The sequence below is a fragment of the Papilio xuthus genome, unplaced genomic scaffold (assembly GCF_000836235.2).
Source record: "Papilio xuthus unplaced genomic scaffold, Pxut_1.1 DF825017.1, whole genome shotgun sequence".
In the NCBI taxonomy this organism is placed as follows: Eukaryota; Metazoa; Arthropoda; class Insecta; order Lepidoptera; family Papilionidae; genus Papilio; species Papilio xuthus.
The window spans coordinates 4,299,529-4,324,637 of record NW_013533632.1 but is presented as its reverse complement, the minus strand read 5'-3'; the positions used below and the strand labels follow the sequence as shown (position 1 = coordinate 4,324,637).

General features: G+C 32.5%; 1 protein-coding gene and 1 non-coding gene across 2 annotated transcripts in view; one reads left to right on the top strand and one right to left on the bottom strand.

The window, feature by feature from the left end:
* The window catches only part of LOC106126102 (Dynein heavy chain 1), a 67,031-nt gene that overhangs the window by 2,945 nt on the left and 38,977 nt on the right, over positions 1 to 25,109 (top strand). Inside the window, exons 8-13 of the mRNA XM_013323566.1 lie at positions 384 to 708; positions 928 to 1,151; positions 1,240 to 1,387; positions 1,589 to 1,770; positions 2,492 to 2,695; positions 2,937 to 3,210. Of these exons, the coding sequence (XP_013179020.1) occupies positions 384 to 708; positions 928 to 1,151; positions 1,240 to 1,387; positions 1,589 to 1,770; positions 2,492 to 2,695; positions 2,937 to 3,210 (1,357 nt within the window). The remainder of the gene's footprint in view (positions 1 to 383; positions 709 to 927; positions 1,152 to 1,239; positions 1,388 to 1,588; positions 1,771 to 2,491; positions 2,696 to 2,936; positions 3,211 to 25,109) is intronic.
* On the bottom strand, positions 14 to 85 carry TRNAD-GUC (transfer RNA aspartic acid (anticodon GUC)). Its single transcript has one exon. It is a non-coding gene; the product is annotated as a tRNA-Asp (tRNA).

The following is a 25,109-nucleotide window of genomic DNA, read 5'->3' as shown; positions in this document are numbered from 1 at the left end:
AAAAACAAAAGATCTCCCCGGCGGGGAATCGAACCCCGGCCTCCCGCGTGACAGGCGGGGATACTAACCACTATACTACCGAGGATTGTGATTAAATAGTTATAAACCAGGTTCATATGAAATGAAAAATCGATAATTGTAAGGGAAGCCTTAGCGTTGCTTCTATTTTTCAAACATGCGAAACTATCTAGCGCGTCAGGATTTCCATACAATAGAATGAAGCTTACGTTAAATATAGAACAAGATTAATAATAATTAGGAAATAAACGTATTGTTTTGTTATCAATGTAGCTTTCATTTGATATTACCAATATTTGTTTGTTTAGGTTAGCGGTATAATTTTTTTAGATTCGATTTCAAATGTGTGCAATATTATTTCACAGATAACGAATCAAATGATTGAAACTTGTAAGCAGTACATCACAAGTCGTTTTAAAGAAACTATTTGGTCACAAGAACGCATGGTGGTACGCGAGAAACTCTTGCATTGTATAAACTTGAACAAAACTTATAGGGATACATATATTTACGTGAAGAATCAACCTTTTTTACCTAACGTTGAACAGTTTAGCTTCTCCGAAAACTATGTGTTTGGTAAATTTGATACTTTCTGCAAGAGATTGAATAAAATCATAGCAATGTTTGATATGATGGACGATTATAATAACTTATTTGAAAAAAGGATGGAGGGATTATTACTTGGTGAAGGTAAGGTAATGAAACTACCCAATTTTAGTAATTTAAGTGCATTTTAATCATGAAATCAGGATATGTATAATATTTCAAACAAATATTAACTCTTAATCACATTCGTAGATGAGGATTCTTGGTAGATATTTTCATGAAACAATATATTGTTCTTTAGGTTTATTCCATCTCATTTCATTAATCATCAAACCATATTTTAATACACTATTTCAACTTCAGATTTGGAAGATGCCATGCATGCTTTCCAAGAGGCTAAGAAAGCGGTCACCACGTGTCAGTATGATTATTTAGATTATAGGAATAATGAATTTGACAAGGACTATCAAACATTTGAAGCAAAAACTAACACACTTCGGGAATCAATTGGAAATACAATAGAAGTGAACTTCGCAAGTGTTTGGGAAACGCCACAAGGAATAAAATTTTTGACAAGATTTGAAAAGGTGAAAACAATTCTTTTAAAAATATAGATCAGTCGTGTACATGACTACTTTATGTAATACGTTTGTAAAATATTTTAACAATTTCCAGGTCAGTCAAAAAATTTTAATAACAAAATTAAAAGAAAAATACGACAGAGTTTTAAAATATTGCGAAAAGGAAGTCGACAAAATAATGAAAATGTTTAAACGTCAAAAAGATGATCCACCTTTACCAAGAAATTATTCACCAATAGCAGGTATGTGATATGTATTGCAGTAATTGTCATATTATTTATTATTAAAACATATTTTTTTAAGAACTTAATAATAATTAAATTTCCATAACTGTCTCCATAGTTGTCTCCCTTTAAGGCGAGCTACGACGAAATGCTTTTCTATGAAACTAAAGCTAAGTGTATAAAATGTAAATGACGTGTATCCGTTATCAATGTACTAAGGTCGCATAAAATGGGCGCGATGTTTAATGCACAACATGACAGAGACGGTGGAAAGCGTGTGCTCGCACCCCGTACTGCGCGCGCTGCCCGCCGCCGCCGATATGATGCGCAAGTATTCGGCTACGCGCACCCTCATTCACAACTACGAAGACACTATGCGCGCTGTATGGATGAATCAAAATGTAAGAAACGTTAGACAAAAAAAAAATTTTTAGAGATCTAAAATTTAATTTACTGCACAGCTTTCTTAAAACAAGTAATTAATTCACTTATAACCGTTAAATGACCACTAAGTATAAATTTCTCTTACTAAAACTACACAAAAAGAGACGACTTAAATAATGTAGGCAGAATGAAGGCAGCTAGAAAAGGACAGCAAATATAACTCTTGACATCTTTGATCGAACTGGGTGTAGCTTTCAAGGTTATACCAAAGTATTGATGAAATTTGCTTAGAGTTACCGGGAATTCATAAGCTGAAGAAGTAATACCATTATACGTCACGTATTACGTACGTACACTGTATTGATTTTAGCTGAAGGTTGGGTGGTTAGGTTGTAGGGTGGGTGGGGAGGAGCGGGTAGTCTGGCCGGTCTCAACACACTACGCTGTGACTATCGATGATAATATTATACCAACTATCGGTACTATTTGTGTACTAGGAATTTATGACCTGTTCAGAGCTTTATGGAGCTAAAGTTTAATGTCGCATAGTGCATCATCTGTAAACATAAATTTCAACGATTGATATACTTATTTTACATCAGACTTTCTAACAACGCTATTAATAAAACAAGATATAAAATTTAAAAAGTCGGTTGACTTCAAAGAAAGTGAAAGTTAAATTGTAATTTTAACATTAAAAGTATATTTAAATGTAAAAATTGGTAACATTTTTTTTAGTTATGCGATGTTGATGACAGTCTCAATAATACATTATTAAAAATTGACGAATCTGGTCGTGTAGCAGTCAATTTGGATCATACCATCAAACTATTGATAAGGGAATCAGACTGCCTTGTTAAAATGGACATCGACTTGCCCATCGTGTGTCACTCTCTGTATGCCAAAAAGAACTACTTTACAATCGTCAATGATTCACTGCAGGTTAGTTTCTAAGAAATACATTTACGACCGTTTATGTACATAAAACTTGTATTTAAATTATTCATGCTCATTCGCTACTTTTTAACTGTTAATCACATTTAATCGATCTAGAAATTATAATAGAAACGAAGCAAATCAAATAATATTTACACTCCGTTTTATTCAAAATAATTAAAATGAAAATAATAAATATAATAAAACAAGATAAATCCAAAATGTTGATTTGATTTTCCGTCAACAGTTTCTGCTGGAAGATTATCTCGCGACGCTGCGTCGTGTTAAGTTAGAAGTGAGACCACTCTTCTTACCTCAAGTGGTCCGACTTTCCTCTCTCTTGCTGCCCGGGTTGAAAACAGTAACGTGGACGAGTGAGGATTGGAAAGAGTTCATTGACCGCGCCAATTCGGCCATCAAAAGTTTCGATGTGTTGGTGACGAGGGTACATGACATATACTCAAATAGAATCATTTATGTGCTTGCTGGTATGCAGGAAGTTTCCTTAGTGAATTTACCAGGTAAGTGATTTTTAGTAGCGTTTATAATTTTGTTGTAAAAAAACAGATACAGTAATTTATAAAGTTTTTTTTTGCGTTCTTCTCAAGCTTTTATTTTTATAAAAGACTTAATATACCGGCAATGTTTAATTTTACTTAATTTATAATACTATTTATAATGGCTTTTTATAAAGCTGTTATTGTAAAAACTTTACATAATTTTTTGTAATATATTTATTACGTTTGCATCAATTTCTAATTAAATTTAGTTTTGAGTAAAAAATTAAAATAAATAGATAATATACAAGAACGAACGAAACAAAGTATCGAAAAACGCAATTTCGCACCGCGATTTAGCATTTCCGCCGCTCGTGTACTAGGCTAACATGACTTTGAGGATGATGCATTGATAGTGTTGTCGTAAAACTAGATATGTATTTTGAATATATTGTATGAATGAGTGGATTGAGTTGTCTTGAAGTAATACTGAGGAAGATCCTGCATTAAAAATGTATAACCTAATCTGTTATTTGATCAGGACGAGGAAAAGGGGATAAGGGATGATGGCAATATGAAAATTTATTTATGATATGCTTGCATATTCGATGTTTAGTTCGATATAAGTCGAAGAAAAAGAACAATTCGCGGTCAACGATGAGAAAATTAAACTCTCGTGTATTTTGATCGTTCTAAACATAATAGTTTTAACGGTGTAACTTTTGCTTGGTAAACTAGTTTTCTTTTAAATTGACGTAACTCTACGAATATCGTTCGTGACTAGCCCCGCCCCGGGCGTGGTCTTTCAAACATGCCAATTGGTAGAATCTCGTAATTTTCACGAGGGAAAAGAGACAGAGTTATTCTGAAGAAATACATTGAAGCTATGGTACAGGCGAGGTTGTATTTTAGCAGGCCTTTGGATTGAGCAATATACTGATATCCTTTTCAGACTCACCGTTTTTGGTAATCAATCATTATATTTTCGTAGGAATGAAAGGGACGCAGATAGTAGACTACCTGTAATCTCTGATACCTTAGTACTTGTTATCGGATTTCAGGTTTCTCTATCGATTGAAATTTTGTTCAGGGCTTGTGAAGCCAACTTTCGGTGCACTTAATATAGTATCATAATAATATCATAAATGCGAATGTTCAGAACGGGACAATGGATCTCGATTGGCATAGAAGATAGTACATAGTCTGGAAGAACACCCAGGCTTCTAAGTTTTTGTTTAATTTCGTTCGGATGGAGCGGACAAACGACATCAGCTAGTTATTATTTGTAAACAACGTGAAAGTTTAAACCGTATGAGTACAAAAACAGCAGGACATTGTCTGTTTGGAAAGTTTTTGTGAAAGTCATCTGAAAGCGTTCGATTCGAAGAAGTCTGCTGCTACGTAATGTTTCACTGTAGGTTTGGTCGTCGGTCTGTGTTAGCTTATAAAAACATATTTGATTGGCATACTGTTTAAGTACACGAATGTAACTTAATATGTTATTGTTAATAATATGCCAATTCAAAAATACATAGTATTCCCAAATAAAATAGTAAAGTAGGGAAAAAAGTTGCGAAACGAAATAAAAATCAAAGAATGAAGGGATAAGACAATATTTGTTGCTAAAGTTAATAGTGCGAGTAGCAAGGGCAGAAGATAGGCTTAGCAATAAATGTGACAAGATTTTCAATTTAGAAAATTATATAAAAACTTTTCAAAGTGAATATGAGAGATACAATGTGCTTCTGTACAGGTTTATCAGATATGTAAACTGAAGCTTGGTCATTTTCAGTGTACACAATAAACCTTCTCGACATCTATGAGGGCCTAGTAATCTTTCAGGATTTACCCACGTGGTCATCCTGAAAAACGCATGCGCTCTTTAACAGCTATAGGCTGCTTTTATATCGTAATTATAACCTTTACTATGAAGGTAATAAGGCCTATATAAAATCAGTGAAACAACCTACTATCATTTTTGGATAATGATGATTGTGGAAGGATGTCTACGTGATATTATTATTAATAAACAAATAAGTTGTTCGTAGTAACCAACAATCTTTAGTCTTAAATTTCAATTTCAGTCAAATTCACCAGCTGCAAATATTAAAATTATATCATCTTATACCCTAAATTCAAATGCATTTGTTTCCGAAATAGGAGTTCGTACAATCTATCAAGTTTATATTATACAGAATGTTCCTTAAATAACCGAACTAAAGCGATGTTTCGAGATTTTTGATAGTTCTGGTTTGCATTTCGTGTAAAAAATAGGCTTTACGAGAAACGACAGAATGTTTCCATACAAGTTTTTCAGAAGTCAATACTCGTGGTTAGCCATATTTAATGTATAAAAATCTTCTCAACATCACTGAGGTCCTAGTATTCTTTCAGGAATTACCACGTGGTCATCCTGAAAAACGCATGCGTACTTCGGTTCGACACCCAAAGTCAGCTTTGAATACAAAAGAAACAACCATTTCTACACCCATGAGGCTCTAGTACTCTTTCAGGATTCACCACGTGGTCATCCTGAAACCCGCATGCGCACTTCAACTTTGAATACCGTAATTGTGTGGCCTTTACTGTGAAAGTAATAAGAGATACTTAAGGCGTACGTAAAATGAGAAATCGTTGCGGTAAAACCTACAAAAACTTTATGTTGACCTAGTACCCTGGGGGTAAAATATTCTTAAAGCTTCCGCATGCGGAAAAGCTCCGTCATCGCTTTCGAAATAAAATACCTTATTAGTAAGAATCTTAATAAATAAGTATTATATGATTTTTTTTAAGCAAAAAATGTCAGTCATTAAAGTTATATTTTCATATAGTAATAATTAACGGTGAAAGTCAACATATTATATGAAACAATAACTTTGAAAAAAAAAATAATTAATTATGATTACAACTTCGACAGCGCGTAATAAAAAGTAGCCTATGATACTCCGATAAGTAAACTATAATACTTTCCAGTAAAATTTAAATCAATATCTGTCCAACCGTTCTACAAATCGTAGCTTTAGAGACTGACAGACAGTTCGAATTTTTTTTAAATTAAATTTTCGATGTAAGGAACGCATTTGATTTTCCCTAAAAATTAATATACCAGTTTAAACGGGGCAATAGTTTGTTACATTCAGGTTCATACTATAACCGATCGATAGCGTAATTTCGTCTGTGTGGTGTAGTTATAATAGCATCGGAGGGGAAAAAATGTACTGCAACATCCGTTCATGTACATATAAGCAATTAAGTGAAAGCTCACGGTGATCCATGTTAAACGTACAAAATACCTTCACGATACCTATGTGGTCCTAGTAATCTTTCAGGATTTACCACGTGGTCACCCTGAAAAAGGCATGCGCACTTCAAGACAGAAAGGTAGCTTCACTTTAAATAGCGTAATTATTCATATATTTTGTGACAGAACTATCAGAAGATAGCATTGCCTGTCTCACCGAGTAAGATATCCTTTTCAGATTATACAGTAACAAATAATACAGTGGGTTTTCATTGCAGAAATACATGTAAAACTTATTATCTTACTATTTTATTATATGACATTATAATATAGATTAAGACACAGTCTGAAAGATCACATAGGGTAACTATAATTTGACAAATGTGTACGGTTCTCGTGGGATACATTTGATTCAATATTTACTTGATAACTGCTACGGTTCAACACATCTTATTGAAATCGGCATAGACCGTAGTTTCGAATAAGATAATTATACTCTTTTACTAATTGTGACAAGAGGAAATCGCGAGCAAAAGCTTCGACCAAAGACGATATAAGAAATGTTAATGTGTTTCTGTACACGTTTATCAGAAGTATAAACTGAAGGTCAGACATATTCAAAGTATAAAAACCTTCTCGCCATGTATGATGGCGCCATGGATGCCTAGTAACCGTACTTCAGCCTGCTTCAACTTCGTGCTATAGGTGTAACTCGTGAAGTTAAAAGCTACTAACATTTTCTGTTGACCTAGTACAGCTGAAGGTAAAATATTCTTAAAGCTTCCGCACGTATGAAAGCTTCGCCGTCACCACTTTTGATTATTTAATTATTCGTTCGTTTGTTTATCAAAATATAAAATTAATATTAACTAAATTTATTACTTAATTAAAAATTATATTAATTATATTATTATTAACTCATTTGGATTCAGCGGTCAAATTTCAGACAAATTATAGAATTTAAGTAAAAAGAATAGTATTTTTATTTTATAAATAGCTGTCACCCGTAATTCCTATTAAAAACCTTAACAGAAACACATGTGGTCTTCCAGGCTATGTTTTACGAATGCGAAATATCAGCGAGATCCATAAGGCCCGTCTGTAGAAACCTTTCTAACATAAATCCATCAATGCATACATCCATCCTCGATACATTCAAACATTTGCATCAACGATAATAGTAATATTTACAAATAAGTAGTTCGTAATGAATAACAATCTTTGGTCTTAAATTTAAATTTTAGTCAAATTAACTGTTGAAACAATCACAATATTTGACGGCATTTCCGCTAACTTCAAATGTATTTGTTCCCATAACAGGTTCGTATTATCCTTTCAAGTTTATATGAGACAGAATATTTCGTTAGAGACCGATCGAACGCGATGTTCCGCGACTTTAACTAGTTCTAATTTTTTTGCATTTCTAGTAAAAATTATATTTCACGAGACCTGATTGTTACAGTGACTCTGTACAAGTTATTTAGAAGTAAAAACTCGTGGTTAAGCATCTTCAATGTACAAAAGCTTTCTGGGCATGCATGAAGTCCTAGTAATCTTTCAGGATTCACCACGTGGTTGTCCTGAAAAACGCATGCGTACTTCAACACCCAATGTCAACTTCTAATACCGTAATTATAACCTTTACTGTGAAGATAATAAGGTCTATATAAAATTCAATTATGGCTACTATTTTTTTCGGATAATCACGATTCGATTAAATTTCAATTTCAGTCAAATTCACCACTAGCTGCAAATATTAATACTATTTGATGTCATTTTTCCCAAATTCAAATGCATTTGTTTCCGTAAAAGATAATTCGAAATTCATATTACTATTTTGAATTTGTATACCTATTTAAACTGCCGTGCCGGTCAATAGCGCTGTTTCTCGAATTTTGAATGTTACTTGAGATAGTTTTAGATTAGTTAGTAGTACAGGTTTTTTTTGCATTTCTTGTAAAATATAGATTTTACGACAGATAATAATGTGTTTGTGCACAAGTTTTTAATAAGTGTAAACTTGTGGTTAGATTTATTCAACGTACAAAAAACTTTCTCGACATCTATGACGCCCTAGTAATCTTTCAGGAATTACCACGTGGTCATCCTGAAAAACGCAAGCGTACTTCGACACCCCAAGGCAGGTTTAAACACAAAACAAACAACCTTCTCTACATCTATGAGGCCCTAGTATTTTTTCAGGATTAACCTCGTGTTGCTGATGAAACCCGCATGCGCACTTTAATTTTGAATACCGTAATTGTGACCTTTATTGTGAAGGTATCATATCTATTGATCTAGAACAAGCTGGGGGTAAAATATTCCTGATGCTTCCGCATGCGGAAAAGTTCACACCATCACTTTCAAAACGAAATAACGATATTATTAAAGCGATTCTCAAGAAATAAATTATACTCGATTCTTTTTAACAATCAGTCGAAGATATTTATTAAATCAATTCTTTGAAATTACCAGCGTGTAACAAAAAAGTAGCTTGTGTTAGTGCACTATTTACGTGAAAAGCCAAACAAATGTGTGGGGTTTGCGAAATATGATTTACAGTGGTTTCCAAAAAACGAAATATACATAATTTATGCTAAACTATTATGCAAAGAGAATAAGATATAAAGTGCTTTTGTACAGGTATTTTAGAAGTGGAAACTTAGGACTAGCCATATTCATTAAACAAAATAACTTCTCGACGTCTATGAGAGGAGCCTAGTATCGTACTTCAGGCACCAAAAGCGAACTTCAGTGCTGAAGGTGTAACTCGTGAAGTTAAAAGCTACTAACATTTTCTGTTGTCCTAGTACAGTTGCGGATAAAACATGCTTCAAACTTCCGCATGCGAAAAAGCCTTATCACATCGCTTTCGAAACAACGATAAGTTAATTAATTAATTCGTTTAACAAAAAAAAACATGTTAACAATTATTATTTTTATTTTATTTTAATTTATATTTAATTAAGCAGCAGAATTAACTAACACAGTTATTTTGTCAATTCCACGAGTGGTGTTTTCTAAATTTAATTTGGCAAAAAATATTTTTTTTAATAAAACCAATTTACAAAACCAAATATTAATATTTATAACACCATCCCATATTAATTATTTGTGCATTAAAAGAAATGTATTTTTATTTATTTTTTAAATTATAAATGACAAATTAAAAAATCTTTGCGAACCTTTCTAAAACATCGCTTTATTTTATTTATTCAATCATGCCAACAACATAAATGTGAAATACAAAAGATCTAAAAATTTACTGATACATTTTGGATATTGCTTTTTCTAGTATTTATTCACTGCTGCAAAAAACCATTATTTGATGTTATTTTCCCTAAATTATAAATTCATTTGTTCCCGTAACAGGAGTTCTTATTGTCCTTTTAAGTTTATATTATACAGAATATTTCCTTAAACGACCGATCGAAAGTGATGTTCCGCGACGGTAGTTAGTTGTAATTGTTTTTGCATTTCTTGTAAAAAAAATAGATTTTACGAGAGATGATAGTGTTATTCTGTACATGTTTTCTAGAAGTGAAAACTCGTGATTCGCCATGTTCAATATACAAGAAGCTTTCTGGGCATGCATGAAGTCCTAGTAATCTTTCAGGATTCACCACGTGGTCGTCCTGAAAAACGCATCCGTATTTCAACACCCTATGTCAACTTCTAATACCGTAATTATAACCTTTCCTGTGAAGATAATAAGGTCTATATAAAATTTACATTTTCTGATAACGACGATGCTGGAAGTACATAAGTCAGAGTAACATTTATTTAATTTTAACAACAAATAAGTCGTTCATAGTGAACAACAATTTTTAGTCTTACATTTCAATTTCAGTCAAATTCACTAGCTGCAAATATAAATATTATTTCACCTTAAATGCAAAGGCATTTATTCCCGTAACATGAGTTCGTATTATCCTTACAAGTTTAGGTTATAAAGACCGATCGAAAGCGATGTGCGGCGATTTTAGTCTTAGTTATTTTAAACTTGGATTTTACAAGTAATAGCAGTGTGTTTGTGTACAAGTGTTTTAGAAATGAAAAATCGCGGTTAACCATATACAACGTACAAAAGCTTTTTGGGCATGCATGAAGTCCTAGTAATCTTTCAGGATTCACCACGTGGTCATCCTGAAACACACATGCGCACTTCGACCCCCAAAGGCAGCTTCGAATACCTGACTTACATATTTTCTGACAGAACTAACAGTAATAATAGTGCCAAACTTACCGGATTAGCGAGGCTTGACAAAGTTCATTCGCTCCAAAACGATTTTATAACGGATTCCAAAATGGAACTGACTTGTGACAATCACGTGACTTATCGAAAGATGTTGTAAGTTCTATACATTTTTGAAGTTAGGAAACGTTTCGTAGCAAATGTACTTTGTCTAGCCCCCTAGAGATTCTTTTCGGACTATACAGTAACGAATGTTACAGTGGGTTTCCGTTGCTTAAAAATATGTAAATCATTTTATCTTACTATTTTACTATATTATAAATGCGATTGTTTGATGGGGTGCATAGATTTAGGACAATCAGGAAGAACAGGCAACCCATAATTCCGGAATTATGTTTGGTTCCCGTGGGATATCTTTGATTCATATATTTGTTTCATAAATCTGCAACATCTTATTTAAATGAAGCATAGATATAGAGCGTTGTTTCGAATAATACATGAGATACTTTTACCCTTTTTCTAATTCTGCGCAGACGAAGTCGAAGGCAAAAGCTAGTTATCCTCTAATTTATCAAAGAGGATAATGATAATGTGAGATTATGACAACTTATCAGATGTGTAAACTGATGGTCAGACATATTCAATGTACAAAAAGCCTCCTCGACATCTATGAAGGCCTAGTAATCTTTCAGGATTCACCACGTGGTAATCCTGAAAAACGCATGCGACACCCAAAGGCAGGTTTAAATGCAAAACAGACAACCTTCTCTACATCCATGAGGCTCTAGTACTTTTTCAGGATTAACCTCGTGTTGCTTATGAATCCCGCATGCGCACTTCAACTTTAAATAACGTAATTGTGACCCCCTTCACTGCGAAGGTAAGGTAAGGTACGTGAAATGTGAAATTGCTTCAGCAAGACGTAATAACATCATATTCTATTGACCTAGTACATGTTGGGGTAAAATATCCTTTGTGCTCTCGCATACCGAAAAGTTGACGGCATCGCTTTCGAAACGAAATAGCGATATTATTAACGCGATTCTCAAGAAATAAATCATACTAGATACTCTTTTACTTACAATCAGTTGAACATATCTGTTTAATCAATTCTTTTATACTAAATTATTAGCGCGTTATAAAAAAGTAGCCTGTGTTAGTGTACTATTTTCGATGTAAGCCAAACAAATACGAGGGGTATACTAAATATGATTTACAGTGGTTTCCAAAAATCGAAATATACATAATTTATACTAAACTATTATGCAAAGGGAATACGATAGAATGTGTTTTGGTACAGGCATTTTGGAAGTGGAAACTTACGATGAGTCATATTCATTATACAAAATATCTTCTCGACGTCTATGAGAGCCTAGTATCGTACTTCAGGCACCAAAAGCCAACTTCAGTGCTGAAGGTGTAACGGTGAAGTTAAAAGCTACTAACATTTTCTGTTTACCTAGTACAGTTGCCGATAAAATATGCTTCAAACTTCCGCATGCGAAAAAGCCTTATCACAGCGCTTTCAGAACAATGTCAAGTTAATGAATTAACAATTAATCGTTTATCAAAAAAACATGTTAACAATTATTATTTTTATTTTATTTTTATTTTTTAGCAATAGAATTAAGACAGTTATTTTGTTAATTCCACGCGTGTTTTTCAATTTAATTCGGTTAAAAGTTAAAATTATTATAATATCAAATAGATAGAAGAACACCATCCCATATTAATAATTTGTGGATTAAGAGAAATGATTTTTTTATTTTTTTTTCAATTATATTACAAATAAAAGAATCTTTGCGAACTTTTGTAAAACATCGCTTTACTTTATTTATTCAATCATGCCAATTCAAAGAATTAAAAATTTACTGAAACATTTTGGATTTTCTTGTATTATTTATTCACTGCTGCAAAAAACCATTATTTTCCCTAAATTATAAATGCATTTATTCCCGTAACAGGAGTTCTTATTGTCCTTTCAAGTTTATATTATACAGAATTTTTCCATCAACGAACGATCGAAAGTGATGTTCCGCGATGGTAATTAGTTCTAATTGTTTTTTCATTTCTTGTAAAAAAATAGATTTTACGAGAGATGACAGTGTGATTCCGTACATGTTTTCTAGAAGTAAAAACTCGTGGTTAGCCATATTCAATGTGTAAAAAACCTTCTCGACCTCTATGACGCCCTAGTAATCTTTCAGGAATGACCACGTGGTCATCCTGAAAAACGCATGCGCACTTAAACACCCAATGGCAGCCTGAAACGCAAAACAAATAACCTTATCTATACCATCCATGACGTCCTAGTACTTTTTCAGGATTTACGTCGTGTTCCTCATGAAACCCGCATGCGCACTTCAACTGTATTTGTGACATTTACTGCGAAGGTAAAAAAGGGTATTTAAGACGTGCGTGAAATGAGAAATTGCTTCAGCAAAACATTTTGTATTGACCGAGTACAGCTAGGGGTAAAATATTCTTGGCGCTTCCGTATGCCGAAAAGTTGACGGCATCTCTTTTGAAACGAAATAGCTAAATAATCAATAAATATTGTTTTAAGTAAAAACCAGCGCAGTCAGTTAAGTTGTATTTTCCACGCGCAGTTTTTTGCAATGTAATCCTGATTATGTACTTACAAAGGGACTTTAATATTTTACAAAAAAACATTAAACAGTCTATCACAAGAGATAGTCATTAATGACTTCAACAAATAAAAACTGTTTGCTTTTCTGTCGTCTTTTTTTACTTTTGTCGATTTGTAGAATCGAAAAGTTGTTGGTCAAACTTTTCAAACGAGCAAGAGGTTTTATTAATTTTCATTAATTTACACATATTTTTTTTACCAAGTTTTAAAGAATTTAAGGAACGGTTGAATGTAAAATTTCATACAGGTAACGTGAATATGAAGAGAAAGTACAAAAAACAATTCTCAATAAAGAAAAATTGTTCTCAATTCCTTTTACAATCAGTTCAGTATATTTACCTATATAATCAATTACTCATTATGAATTTTTGCTAAACTATTATAGTAAGAGAATACGAGAGAATGTGTTTTTGTACAGGCATTTTGGGAGTGGAAACTTACGATGCACCATGTTCATTATACAAAATATCTTCTCGACATCTATGAGAGCCTAGTAATCGTACTTCAGCCTGCTCAACTTCGTGCTGTAGATGTTACTCGTGAATTTAAAAGTTAACTAACATTGTCTGTTGACCTAGTATAGCTGAAGGTAAAAAAATATTCGGTGAAGCTTCGCCGTCACCACTTTTGATTATTTAATTATTCGTTTGTTTATCAAAATATACAATTAATATTATTAATAAGTATAACTTAATTAATAAATTATATTTTATTAATTTATTCGGATTTAGAGATCAGATTTCAGTTAAATTAAAGAATTTAATTATCAAAAATAGTTTTTTTTTCTATAACTCGCTGTCGTCCGCGACTCCATCTGCGTGGTATTCAAATAACATAATTAGCAACCTATGTGTTCTTCCAGACTATGTTCTATATATATGCCAAATTTTATCGAACATCCATCCATCCATATAACTAAACATTCGCTTTTATAATGTTAGTAAAAGTAGGGATACGCAGTGTATTTCATAAGCAACAGATCCACAGTTTTGTAATGGTTGAGGAATGCAATATCTATCTTTGTGTTTATCTGTTCGTGTACAAGTGTTTTCAAGTAAAAACTCGTGGTTAACCATATTCAAAATACAAAATATCATCTCGACATCTATGGGGGCCTAGTAATCTTTCAGGATTCACCACCTGGTCATCCTGAAAACGCATGCGCTCTTTAACAGCTAAAGGCTACTTTTATACCGAAACTATTTACTATAAGGCCTATATAAATTTCAGTGAAACCTACAAATATTTTCGGATAACGTTAATTGTGAAAGGATGTCTACGTCACAGTTTTTTGTTATTAGTTAGCTTTTGCCTGTGAGGACGTTCGCGCGGGTTAAAAATATGTTTTACATTTACACCAAATTTCAACGATATACATGCAACCGTTCTGTACAAATATCCATCCAAAAAAAAATATTTATAATATTATAATAGTAAGAAACAAAAATACCAAATAAATCGTTCGTAGTGAATCTATAGTCTTCAATTGCAAAATCAGACAAATTCACTAGCTTCACATACTATTTGAGTTCATTCTCCCCAAATTCAAATGCATTTTTTTTCCGTAACAGGAGATTCGAAATTCATATTACTATTTTGAATTGATATACCTGCTGATGATGTTCCTCGAGTTTTGAATGTTACTTGAGATAGTTTTGGTTAGTGAAGTAAAGGTTTTTATTTTGCATTTCTTGTAAAAATTAGATTGTACGACAGATAATAATGTGTTTCAGCACATGTTTTTAATAATTGTTAACTTGTGGTTAGATTTATTCAATGTACAAAAAACCTCCTCGACATCTATGACGCCCTAGTAATCTTTCAGAAACTACCACGTGGTTCTCCTGAAAAACGCATGCGTACTACGACACCCAAAGGCAGGTTTAAATACAAAACAAACAACTTTCTCTACACCCATGACGCTCTAGTATTCTTTCAGGATTCACCATGTGGTCATCCTGAAAAACGCATGCGTACTTCGACACCCTAAGGCAGGTTACAAAACAATCAACCTTCCTTACATCCATGAATATCAGCGAGACCATTAAGCCGTTCTGTACGAACCTTTCTAACAAACGGTTAATAACGGTTGAGATAAGAAACGGTTATTAATCCATCAATGCATGCATATGCATCCATACAATTAAACATTTGGATCAATGATAATAGTAATATTTACAAATTAAAAGTTCGCAATAAATAACAATCTTCAGTCTTAAATTTAAATTTTAGCCAAATTAACTGTTAAAAAATCACATTTTTTGACGGCATTTCCCCTAACTTCAAATGTATTTGATCCCATAACAGGTTCGTACTGTCCTTTAAGTTTATATTATACAGAATATTTCTCTAGCGATAGAACGCGATGTTCCGCGACTTTAGTTAGTTCAGTTCAGTTTTTACATTTCTAGCAATAAATAGATTTTACGGGAAATGACAGTGTACATGTTTTCTAGAAGTGAAAACTCGTGGTTAGCCAGCCATATTCAATGTACTAGAAGCTTTCTGGGCATGCTTGAAGTCCTAGTAATCTTTCAGGATTCACCGCGTGGTCGTCCTGAAAAACGCATGCGTACTTCAGCACCCAATGTCAACTTCTAATACCGTAATTATAACCTATCCTGTGAAGGTAATAAGGTCTATATAAAATTTACATTTTCTGATAATGACGATGCTGGAAGTACATAAGTCAGAGTAACATTTATTTAATTTTAACAACAAATAAGTCGTTCATAGTGAACAACAATTTTTAGTCTTACATTTCAATTTCAGTCAAGTTCACTAGCTGCAAATATAAATATTATTTCACCTTAAATGCAAAGGCATTTATTCCCGTAACATGAGTTCGTATTATCGTTACAAGTTTAGGTTATAAAGACCGATCGAAAGCGATGTGCGGCGATTTTAGTCTTAGTTATTTTAAACTTGGATTTTACAAGTAATAGCAGTGTGTTTGTGTACAAGTGTTTTAGAAGTGAAAACTCGCGGTTAACCATATACAACGTATAAAAGCTTTTTGGGCATGCATGAAGTCCTAGTAATCTTTCAGGATTCACCACGTGGTCGTCCTGAAAAACGCATGCGTACTTCAGCACCCAATGTCTACTTCTAATACCGTAATAAGTATAACCTTTACTGTGAAGGTACATTTTCTGATAATGACAATTCTGGAAGGAAGTCTGGGTAACATTTATTTATTATTACGAATAATTAACTCGTTCGAAGTGAACAATTTTTGACCTTAAATTTCAATTTGAGTCAAATACACTACATGCAAATATGAATATAATTTACGCCATTTACCCTAGATTCAAATGCTTTTAGATTTCAATTTTATTTTTATACAGGATGTTTCTATAACGTCCGATCCAAAGCGATGTGCCGCGATTATCGTCAGTCCTAGTTTTTTTTTCATAATTCTTGTAAAAATTAAATTTTACGAGAGATAACAATGTGTTTGTGTACAAGTGTTTTAGAAGTGAAAACTCGTGGTTAACCATATTCAACATACAAAATATCTTATCGACATCTTCGTTGTAAATACCTTCTTGTCATCCCTGGGGTCCTAGTAATCTTTCAGGATTCACCACGTGGTCATCCTGAAAAACGCATGCGTACTTCAACATCCAATGTCAACTTCTAATACCGTAATTATAACCTTTACTATGAAGGTAATAAGGCCTATATAAAATTCAATTGCGCCTACTAATATTTTTGGATAATGTCGATTCCGGAAGTACGTCTGAGTAACATTTATTAATTTTTAACAACAAATAAGTCGTTCATAGTGAACAACAATTTTTGTCTTAAATTTCAATTTCCGTCAAATTCACTAGCTGCAAATATTAATACTATTTGATGTCATTTTTCCCAAATTCAAATGCATTTGTTTCCATAAAAATTCGAAATTCATATTACTATTTTGAATTTTGTATACATATTTAAACTGCCGTGTCGGTCAATAGCGATGTTCCTCGAGTTTTGATTGTTACTTGAAATAGTTTTAGATTAGGGATTTCTTGTAAAAAGTAGATTTTACGACAGATAATAATGTGTTTCTGCACAAGTTTTTAAGAAGTGCAAACTCTTGGTTAGAATTATTCAATGTATAAAAAACCCTTCTCGACATCTATGACGCCCTAGTAATCTTTCAGTATTCACCACGTGGTCATCCTGAAAAACGCATGCGCACTTAAACACCCAATAGCAGCCTGAAACGTGAAACAAATAACCTTCTACCATCCATGAGGTCCTAGTACTTTTTCAGGATTTACGTCGTGTTCCTCATGAAACCCGCATGCGCACTTCAACTGTATTTGTGACATTTACTGCGTAGGTAAAAAGGGGTGGGTAATCATGACGTACTTGCTTCAGAAAAACCTAATAACATTTTGTGTTCACCTAGTACAGCTAGGGGTAAAATATTCTTGGAGCTTCCGTATGCCGAAAAGTTGACGGCATCACTTTTGAAACGTAATAGCGATAATAATCAATAAATATTGTTTTAAGTAAAAACCAGCGCAACTGATGTCATATTTTCCTCGCGCAGTTTTTGCAATGTAATCCTGATTGTGTACTTTCAAAGGGACTTTAATATTTTTCAAAACAAAACATTAACAATTCTATCACGAGAGCTAGTCATTAATAACTTCAACTAATAAAAACAGTTTGCTTTTCCGTCGTCTTTTTTTACTTTTGTCGATTTGTTGAATCGAAAAGTTATTTATTGCTCAAACTTTTCAAACGAGCAAGAGATTTATTAATTTTCATTAATTTACAATTTTTTTTACCAAGTTTTAAAGAATACTAGGAACGGTTGAATGTAAAATTTTACATATTTAATGTGAATATGAAGTAAGAAAGTACAAAAACGATTTACAATAAAGAAAAATTGTACTCAATTCCTTTTACAATCAGTTCAGGATATTTATAATGAACTAGGTGTCGCCCGCGACTCCGTCCGCGTGGATATAAAAAAAAAACCTAATACATAGATAAGTTAAATTTTTTTTTTTTTTTTTTATATCAAATGGTGGCAAACGAACGAGCGGCCTGAAATCGCTGAAATAGCGAAGTGACCGTTGCCCATTAAATAAAAAGCAGCTCTTCAAGGCATAAATTCGAAAATAATGATAAAAAAATGAATAAATAGTACCGTATGTCTGTCTTCTGGCTCTTTACATTTCTAGTAATAAATAGATTTTACGGGAAATGACAGTGTGCAAGTATTCTAGAAGTGAAAACTCGTGGTTAGCCAGCCATATTCAATGTACTAGAAGCTTTCTGGGCATGGCATGAAATTCTAGTAATCTTTCAGGATTCACCACTTGGTTATCCTGAAAAACGCATGCGTACTTTGACACCCTAAGGCAGGTTAAAAAACAAACAACCTTCCCTACATCCATGAGGCTCTAGTACTTTTTCAGGATTAACCTCGTGTTGCTCGTGAAACCCGCATGCGCACTTCAAATTTGAATACCGTAATTGTGACCTCCTTCACTGCGAAGGTAATAAGGGGTATTTAAAACCTACCCCGCAGGCATTTATTTCATATTTTCCTTGAGCAGTTTATTGCAATGTGACCAGACCCTAATCGTGTCAGAGGAACTTTATTAATTATTGTGCAAAAAAAAACATCAAAAATACTGTCACGAGAGCGAGTCTTTAAGAACTCCAAGAAATAAAAACAATTTGTCATTTTTTTACTTTTCGCTATTTAAAGAATCGAAGAGATATTGTAAAACTTTTGAAACCAGCAAAACGTTTCTCGATTTTCATTAACTTAATATTTAACATATCTTTGTACCAAATTTTAAAGAAATCGCAAGAACAGTTGAACGTAAAATTTGACACAATTAATGTTTATACGAAGAAGAAGTACATAAAGCGATTCTCAATAAAGAAAAATAATACTTAATTCTTTTTTACAATCAATTGAGAATATTTATAATCAAACATTTTATTATTATAAATTGTCAGCGCGTAATGAAAACGTAACCTATGTTAGTGTACTATTTTCGATATAAGCCACGCAACTACGCCCCGTTCGCGAAATATATTTGCAGTAGTTTCTAAAAAACCAAATACACATAACTTTTATATAGTGCTTTGCAAAAAGACGAAACGACAGAATGTTTTTTGTACATGCATTTTGGAAGTGGAAACTTACGATGAGCCATATTCATTATACAAAATATCATCTCGACATCTATGAGAGCCTAGTATCGTACTTCAGCCTGCTTCAACTTCAGTGCTGAAGGCGTAACTCGTGAAGTTAAAAGCTAACTAACATTTTCTGTTGACCTAGTACCGCTGAAGGTAAAATGATCTTAAAGCTTCCGCATGTGGAAAAGCTTCGCCGTCATCGCTTTCGATTATTATTTAATTAATCGTTCGCTTATCAAACAGAAAATTGATATTAATAAATATTACATAATTAATAAATTATATTTTATTAATTTCATTTAATAAATTATATTTATTCGGATTCAAAGATCAAATTTCGGTTAAATTCTATAATAAAAAAATATTTTTGCTTGATGCCAAATTCTGTTTGATTTAACTAAATTTAAATATAAAATCTGGATGAGCTTTGCTCGGTACTTTTTTTTTTAAATTGTGTTTTTTGGAAATTATATTTAAGTACGAATTACTAATAAAATGATGAAATATGAATATTTTTTGATATTTAACAACGCCATCTGCTGTTGTGTCATTAAAGCAATTAGTTGCTCACAAAAAATAGTATAATTATTCGCCAATAGATGTCAGGAAGAGTCATATTTTTCAGTTCTTTTTGTTGTATTTCTTTAATTTATTTGTATTGGTTTGTTAATTTTTTAAAAATGATTCCTAGCTAGATCGATTTATCGCCCCCGAAAACCCCTATTTACTAAATTTTATGAAAATCGTTGGAGCCGATTTCGAGATTCCAATTTATATATATATATATATATATATATATATATATATATATACAAGAATTGCTCATTTAAAGACATAAGATATACCTATAACTGCGGTTCCTCTCGTACTGAGTGGTATGACAATCGCAACGACGAGCCATCATTAGGGTAAAACTAACCTGTAATTATTTTTACAGTAATCGAATGACAATAGTTCGTGTTATCCTGTCAAGTTTATCGGGGCGAGTAAAGGAGTCTTCTATACTTTATGACAATATTTATAATATTTTTCTAGCTGCAAATGTCTTTGTAATGTATATGAATTACCCTACATTCAAATGTAATATATTATTGGATTTGTTACCGATGCATTAGTTTTAGACAGATCGAAAGGTTTGTAACGGTTGAGGACTGACTGTTGGGAGTCACGATCGTTGTAAATACATTTTCGACATCTATGAGGGCCTAGTAATCTTTCAGGATTCACCACGTGGTCATCCTGAAAAACGCATGCGCTCTGTGACAGCTAAATGTTGCTTTTATACTATAATTATGACTAACATAAGGGAATAAGGTCTATGTAAAGTTCAGTGAAACAATCTACTAACATTTTTTTATAATGATAATTGTGGAAGGATGTCTACGTAACATTTATTATTATAAAACTAGCTGTCTGGGTTTGAAAAAAAAAACGAAATTAGTAGTCTATGAGTTCTTCCACTATTTTCTACATCTATACCAAATTTCAACGAGATGACATGCAACCGTTCTAAAGATAACTTGTAACAAACTTCCATCCAAATATTTTTATTTATAATGTTAGTAAGAAATAAAATTACCAAATACGTCGTTCGCAGTGAATCTTTACTCTTAAATTTCAATTTCATTCAAATTAACTAGCTGCAAATATTGATATTATTTGCTGACATTTTTCACAAATTAAATGCATTTGTTTTCGTAAAAAGAAATTCGAAATTCATATTACCCTCTAGGATTTATATTATACATGAGTTTACTAAACTGCCGTGCCGGTCAATAGCGATGTTTCTCGAGTTTTGATTGTTACTTGAGATAGTTTTAGATTAGTTAGTTGTAAAGGTTTTTTTTTTGCATTTCTTGTAAAAATAAGATTTTACGACAGATAATAATGTGTTTCTGCACAAGTTTTTAATAAGTGTAAACTCGTGGTTAGCCATATTCAATACGAATAGGAATACGATAGAATGTGTTTTTGTACAGGCATTGTGGAAGTGGAAACTTACGATGAGCCTTATTCAGTATAAAATATCTTCTCAACGTCTATGGGAGCCTAGTATCGTACTTCAGGCACCAAAAGCCAACTTCAGAGCTGAAGGTGTAACTCGTGAAGTTAAAACCGACTAACATTTTCTGTTGACTTAGTACAGTTGCGGATAAAATTTGTTTCAAGCTTCCGCATGCGAAAAAGCCTTATCACATCACTTTCGAAACAACGTTAAGTTAATAAATTAATTCGTATGTGAAAAATGTACTAACAATTATTATTTTTATTTTTTTTTAATTTTAGCAATAGAATTAAGACAGTTATTTTGTTAATTCCACGCGTGTTTTTCAATTTAATTCGGTTAAAAGATAAAATTATTATAAAACCAAATAGATAGAACACCATTAAATTAATAATTTGTGCATTAAGAGAAATGATTTTTTTATTTATTTTTTAAATTATATATGTCAAATTAAAAAATCTTTGCAAACCTTTCTAAAACATCGCTTTATTTTATTTATTCAATCATGTCAACAACATAAATATGAAATAAAAAAGAGTTAAAAATTTACTGATACATTATTGATATTGCTTTTCCAGTATTTATTCACTGCTGCAAAAAACCATTATTTGATGTCATTTTCCCTAAATTATAAATGCATTTGTTCCCGTAACAGGAGTTCTTATTGTCCTTTCAAGTTTATATTATACAGAATTTTTCCATCAACGAACGATCGAAAGTGATGTTCCGCGACGGTAGTTAGTTCTAATTGTTTTTGCATTTCTTGTAAAAAAAATAGATTTTACGAGAGATGATAGTGTGATTCTGTACATGTTTTCTAGAAATGAAAACTCGTGGTTAGCCATATTCAATGTACAAAAAGCTTTCTTCTGAAGTCCTAGTAATCTTTCAGGATTCACCACGTGGTCGTCCTGAAAAACGCATGCGTACTTCAACACCCAATGTCAACTTCTAATACCGTAATTATAACCTTTACTATGAAGGTAATAAGGTCTATATAAAATTCAATTGCGCCTACTAATATTTTTGGATAATGTCGATTCCGGAAGTACGTCTGAGTAACATTTATTAATTTTTAACAACAAATAAGTCGTTTATAGAGTGAACAACAATTTTTGTCTTAAATTTCAATTTCCGTCAAATTCACTAGTTGCAAATGTTAATACTATTTGATGTCATTTTTCCCAAATTCAAATGCATTTGTTTCCATAAAAATTCGAAATTCATATTACTATTTTGAATTTGTATACATATTTAAACTGCCGTGTCGGACAATAGCGATGTTCCTCGAGTTTTGATTGTTACTTGAAATAGTTTTAGATTAAATTTTTTTTTGCATTTCTTGTAAAAAATAGATTTTACGACAGATAATAATGTGTTTCTGCTCAAGTTTTTAAGAAGTGCAAACTCGTGGTTAGAATTATTCAATGTACAAATAACCTTCTCGACATCTATGACGCCCTAGTAATCTTTCAGGAATTACCACGTGGTCATCCTGAAATACGCATGCGCACTTCAACGCCCAATGTCAGCCTGAAACGTAAAACAAATAACCTTCTCTACCATCCATGAGGTCCTAGTACTTTTTCAGGATTTACGTCGTGTTCCTCATGAAACCCGCATGCGCACTTCAACTGTATTTGTGACATTAACTGCGTAGGTAAAAAGGGGTGGGTAATCATGACGTACTTGCTTCAGAAAAACCTAATAACATTTTGTATTGACCGAGTACAGCTAGAGGTTAAATATTCTTGGCGCTTCCGTATGCCGAAAAGTTGACGGCATCTTTTTTGAAGCGAAATAGCGATAATAATCATCAGTAAATATTGTTTTAAGTAAAAACCAGCGCAGTCAGTTATGTCATATTTTCCTCGCGCAGTTTTTTGCAATGTAATCCTGATTGTATACTTACATAGGGACTTTAATATTTTACAAAAAAACATTAAAAAGTCTATCACAAGAGATAGTCATTAATGACTTCAACAAATAAAAACTGTTTGCTTTTCCGTCGTCTTTTTTACTTTTCACGATTCAAATCAAAGTTTTATGAAACTTTTCAAACCAGCTAAAGGTTTATTGGTTTTCAGTATCTAACATAATTTTTTACCAAGTTTTAAAGAATTTTGGGAACAGTTGAATGTAAAATTTCACACAGTTAATGTGAATATGAGGTAAGAAAGTACATAAAACGATTCTCAATAAAGAAACACTGTACTCAATTTATTTTACAATCAGTTCAGGATATTTATAATCAATTACTCATTATGAATTTTTGCTAAACTATCACACTAAGAGAATACGAGAGAATGTGTTTGTACAGGCATTTTATATAAAATATCTTCTCGACATCTATGAGAGCCTAGTAATCGTACTTCAGGCTGCTTCAACTTCGTGCTGTAGATGTAACTCGTGAATTTAAAAGCTAACTAACATTGTCTGTTGACCTAGTATAGCTGAAGGTAAAATATTCGGTGAAGCTTCGCCGTCACCACTTTTGATTATTTAATTATTCGTTCGTTTGTTTATCAAAATATACAATTAATATTAATAAGTATAACTTAATTAATAAATTATATTTTATTAATATATTCGGATATTAATTATCAAAAATAGTATTTTTATTCAATAACTAGCTGTCGTCCGCGACTCCATCCGCGCGTTATTTAAATAACATAAGCATAGCAGCCTATGTGTTCTTCCAGACTATGTTCTATATGTATTTATGGCAAATTTTATCGACATCCATCCATATATAAAAAAAACATTCGCTTTTATAATATTAGTAAAAGTAGGGATACACAGTGCATTTGATAAGCGACAGATCCACGTTTTTTAATGGTTGAGGAATGCAATACCCATCGTTTTAGCCCAATTCATGGACCGCAACTTTCAGTAGGACTAAAGTTATTTATACAAAAAACAGATTTTACGAGAAATCACAATATGTTTCTATACAAGTTTATTAAAAGTGAAAACTCACGGTGAGTCACGATCGTTGTAAATACCTTCTCGTCATTCCTAAGGTCCTAGTAATCTTTCAGGATTTACCACGTGGTCATCCTGAAAAACGCATGCGCTCTTCAACCAACATTTTTGGGTAATGACGATTGAGAAAGGAAGTCTACGTTACACATAATTAGTAATAACTAGCTGTCGCCTGCGATTCCGTCCGCGCGGAATTAAAACATCTTAACAGAAACCCATGTGGTCTTCTAGGCTATGTTTTACATCTATGCGAAATGACAGTGAGATCCATTAAGTCGTTCTGTTGCAACCTTTCTAACAAACATTAATCCATCAATGCATGCATCCATCCATACATATAAACATTTGCATTAATGATAATTGTAATATTTACAAATAAGTAGTTAGTAATGAATAACAATCTTCAGTCTCAAATTTAAATTTTAGTTTAATTAACTGTTGAAAGAATCACAATATTTGACAACATTTCGCTTAAGTTGAAATGTAATTGTTCCCGTAACAGGTTCGTAGTATCTATCTTTCAAGTTTATATTATACAGAATATTTCTTTAGCAATCGAACGCGATGTTCTGCGACTTTAGTTAGTTCAATTTTTTTTGCATTTCTAGTAAAAATTAGATTTTACGGCAGGTGACACTGTGTCTGTAAAAGTTTTTTAGAAGTGAAAACTAGTGGTTAGTCG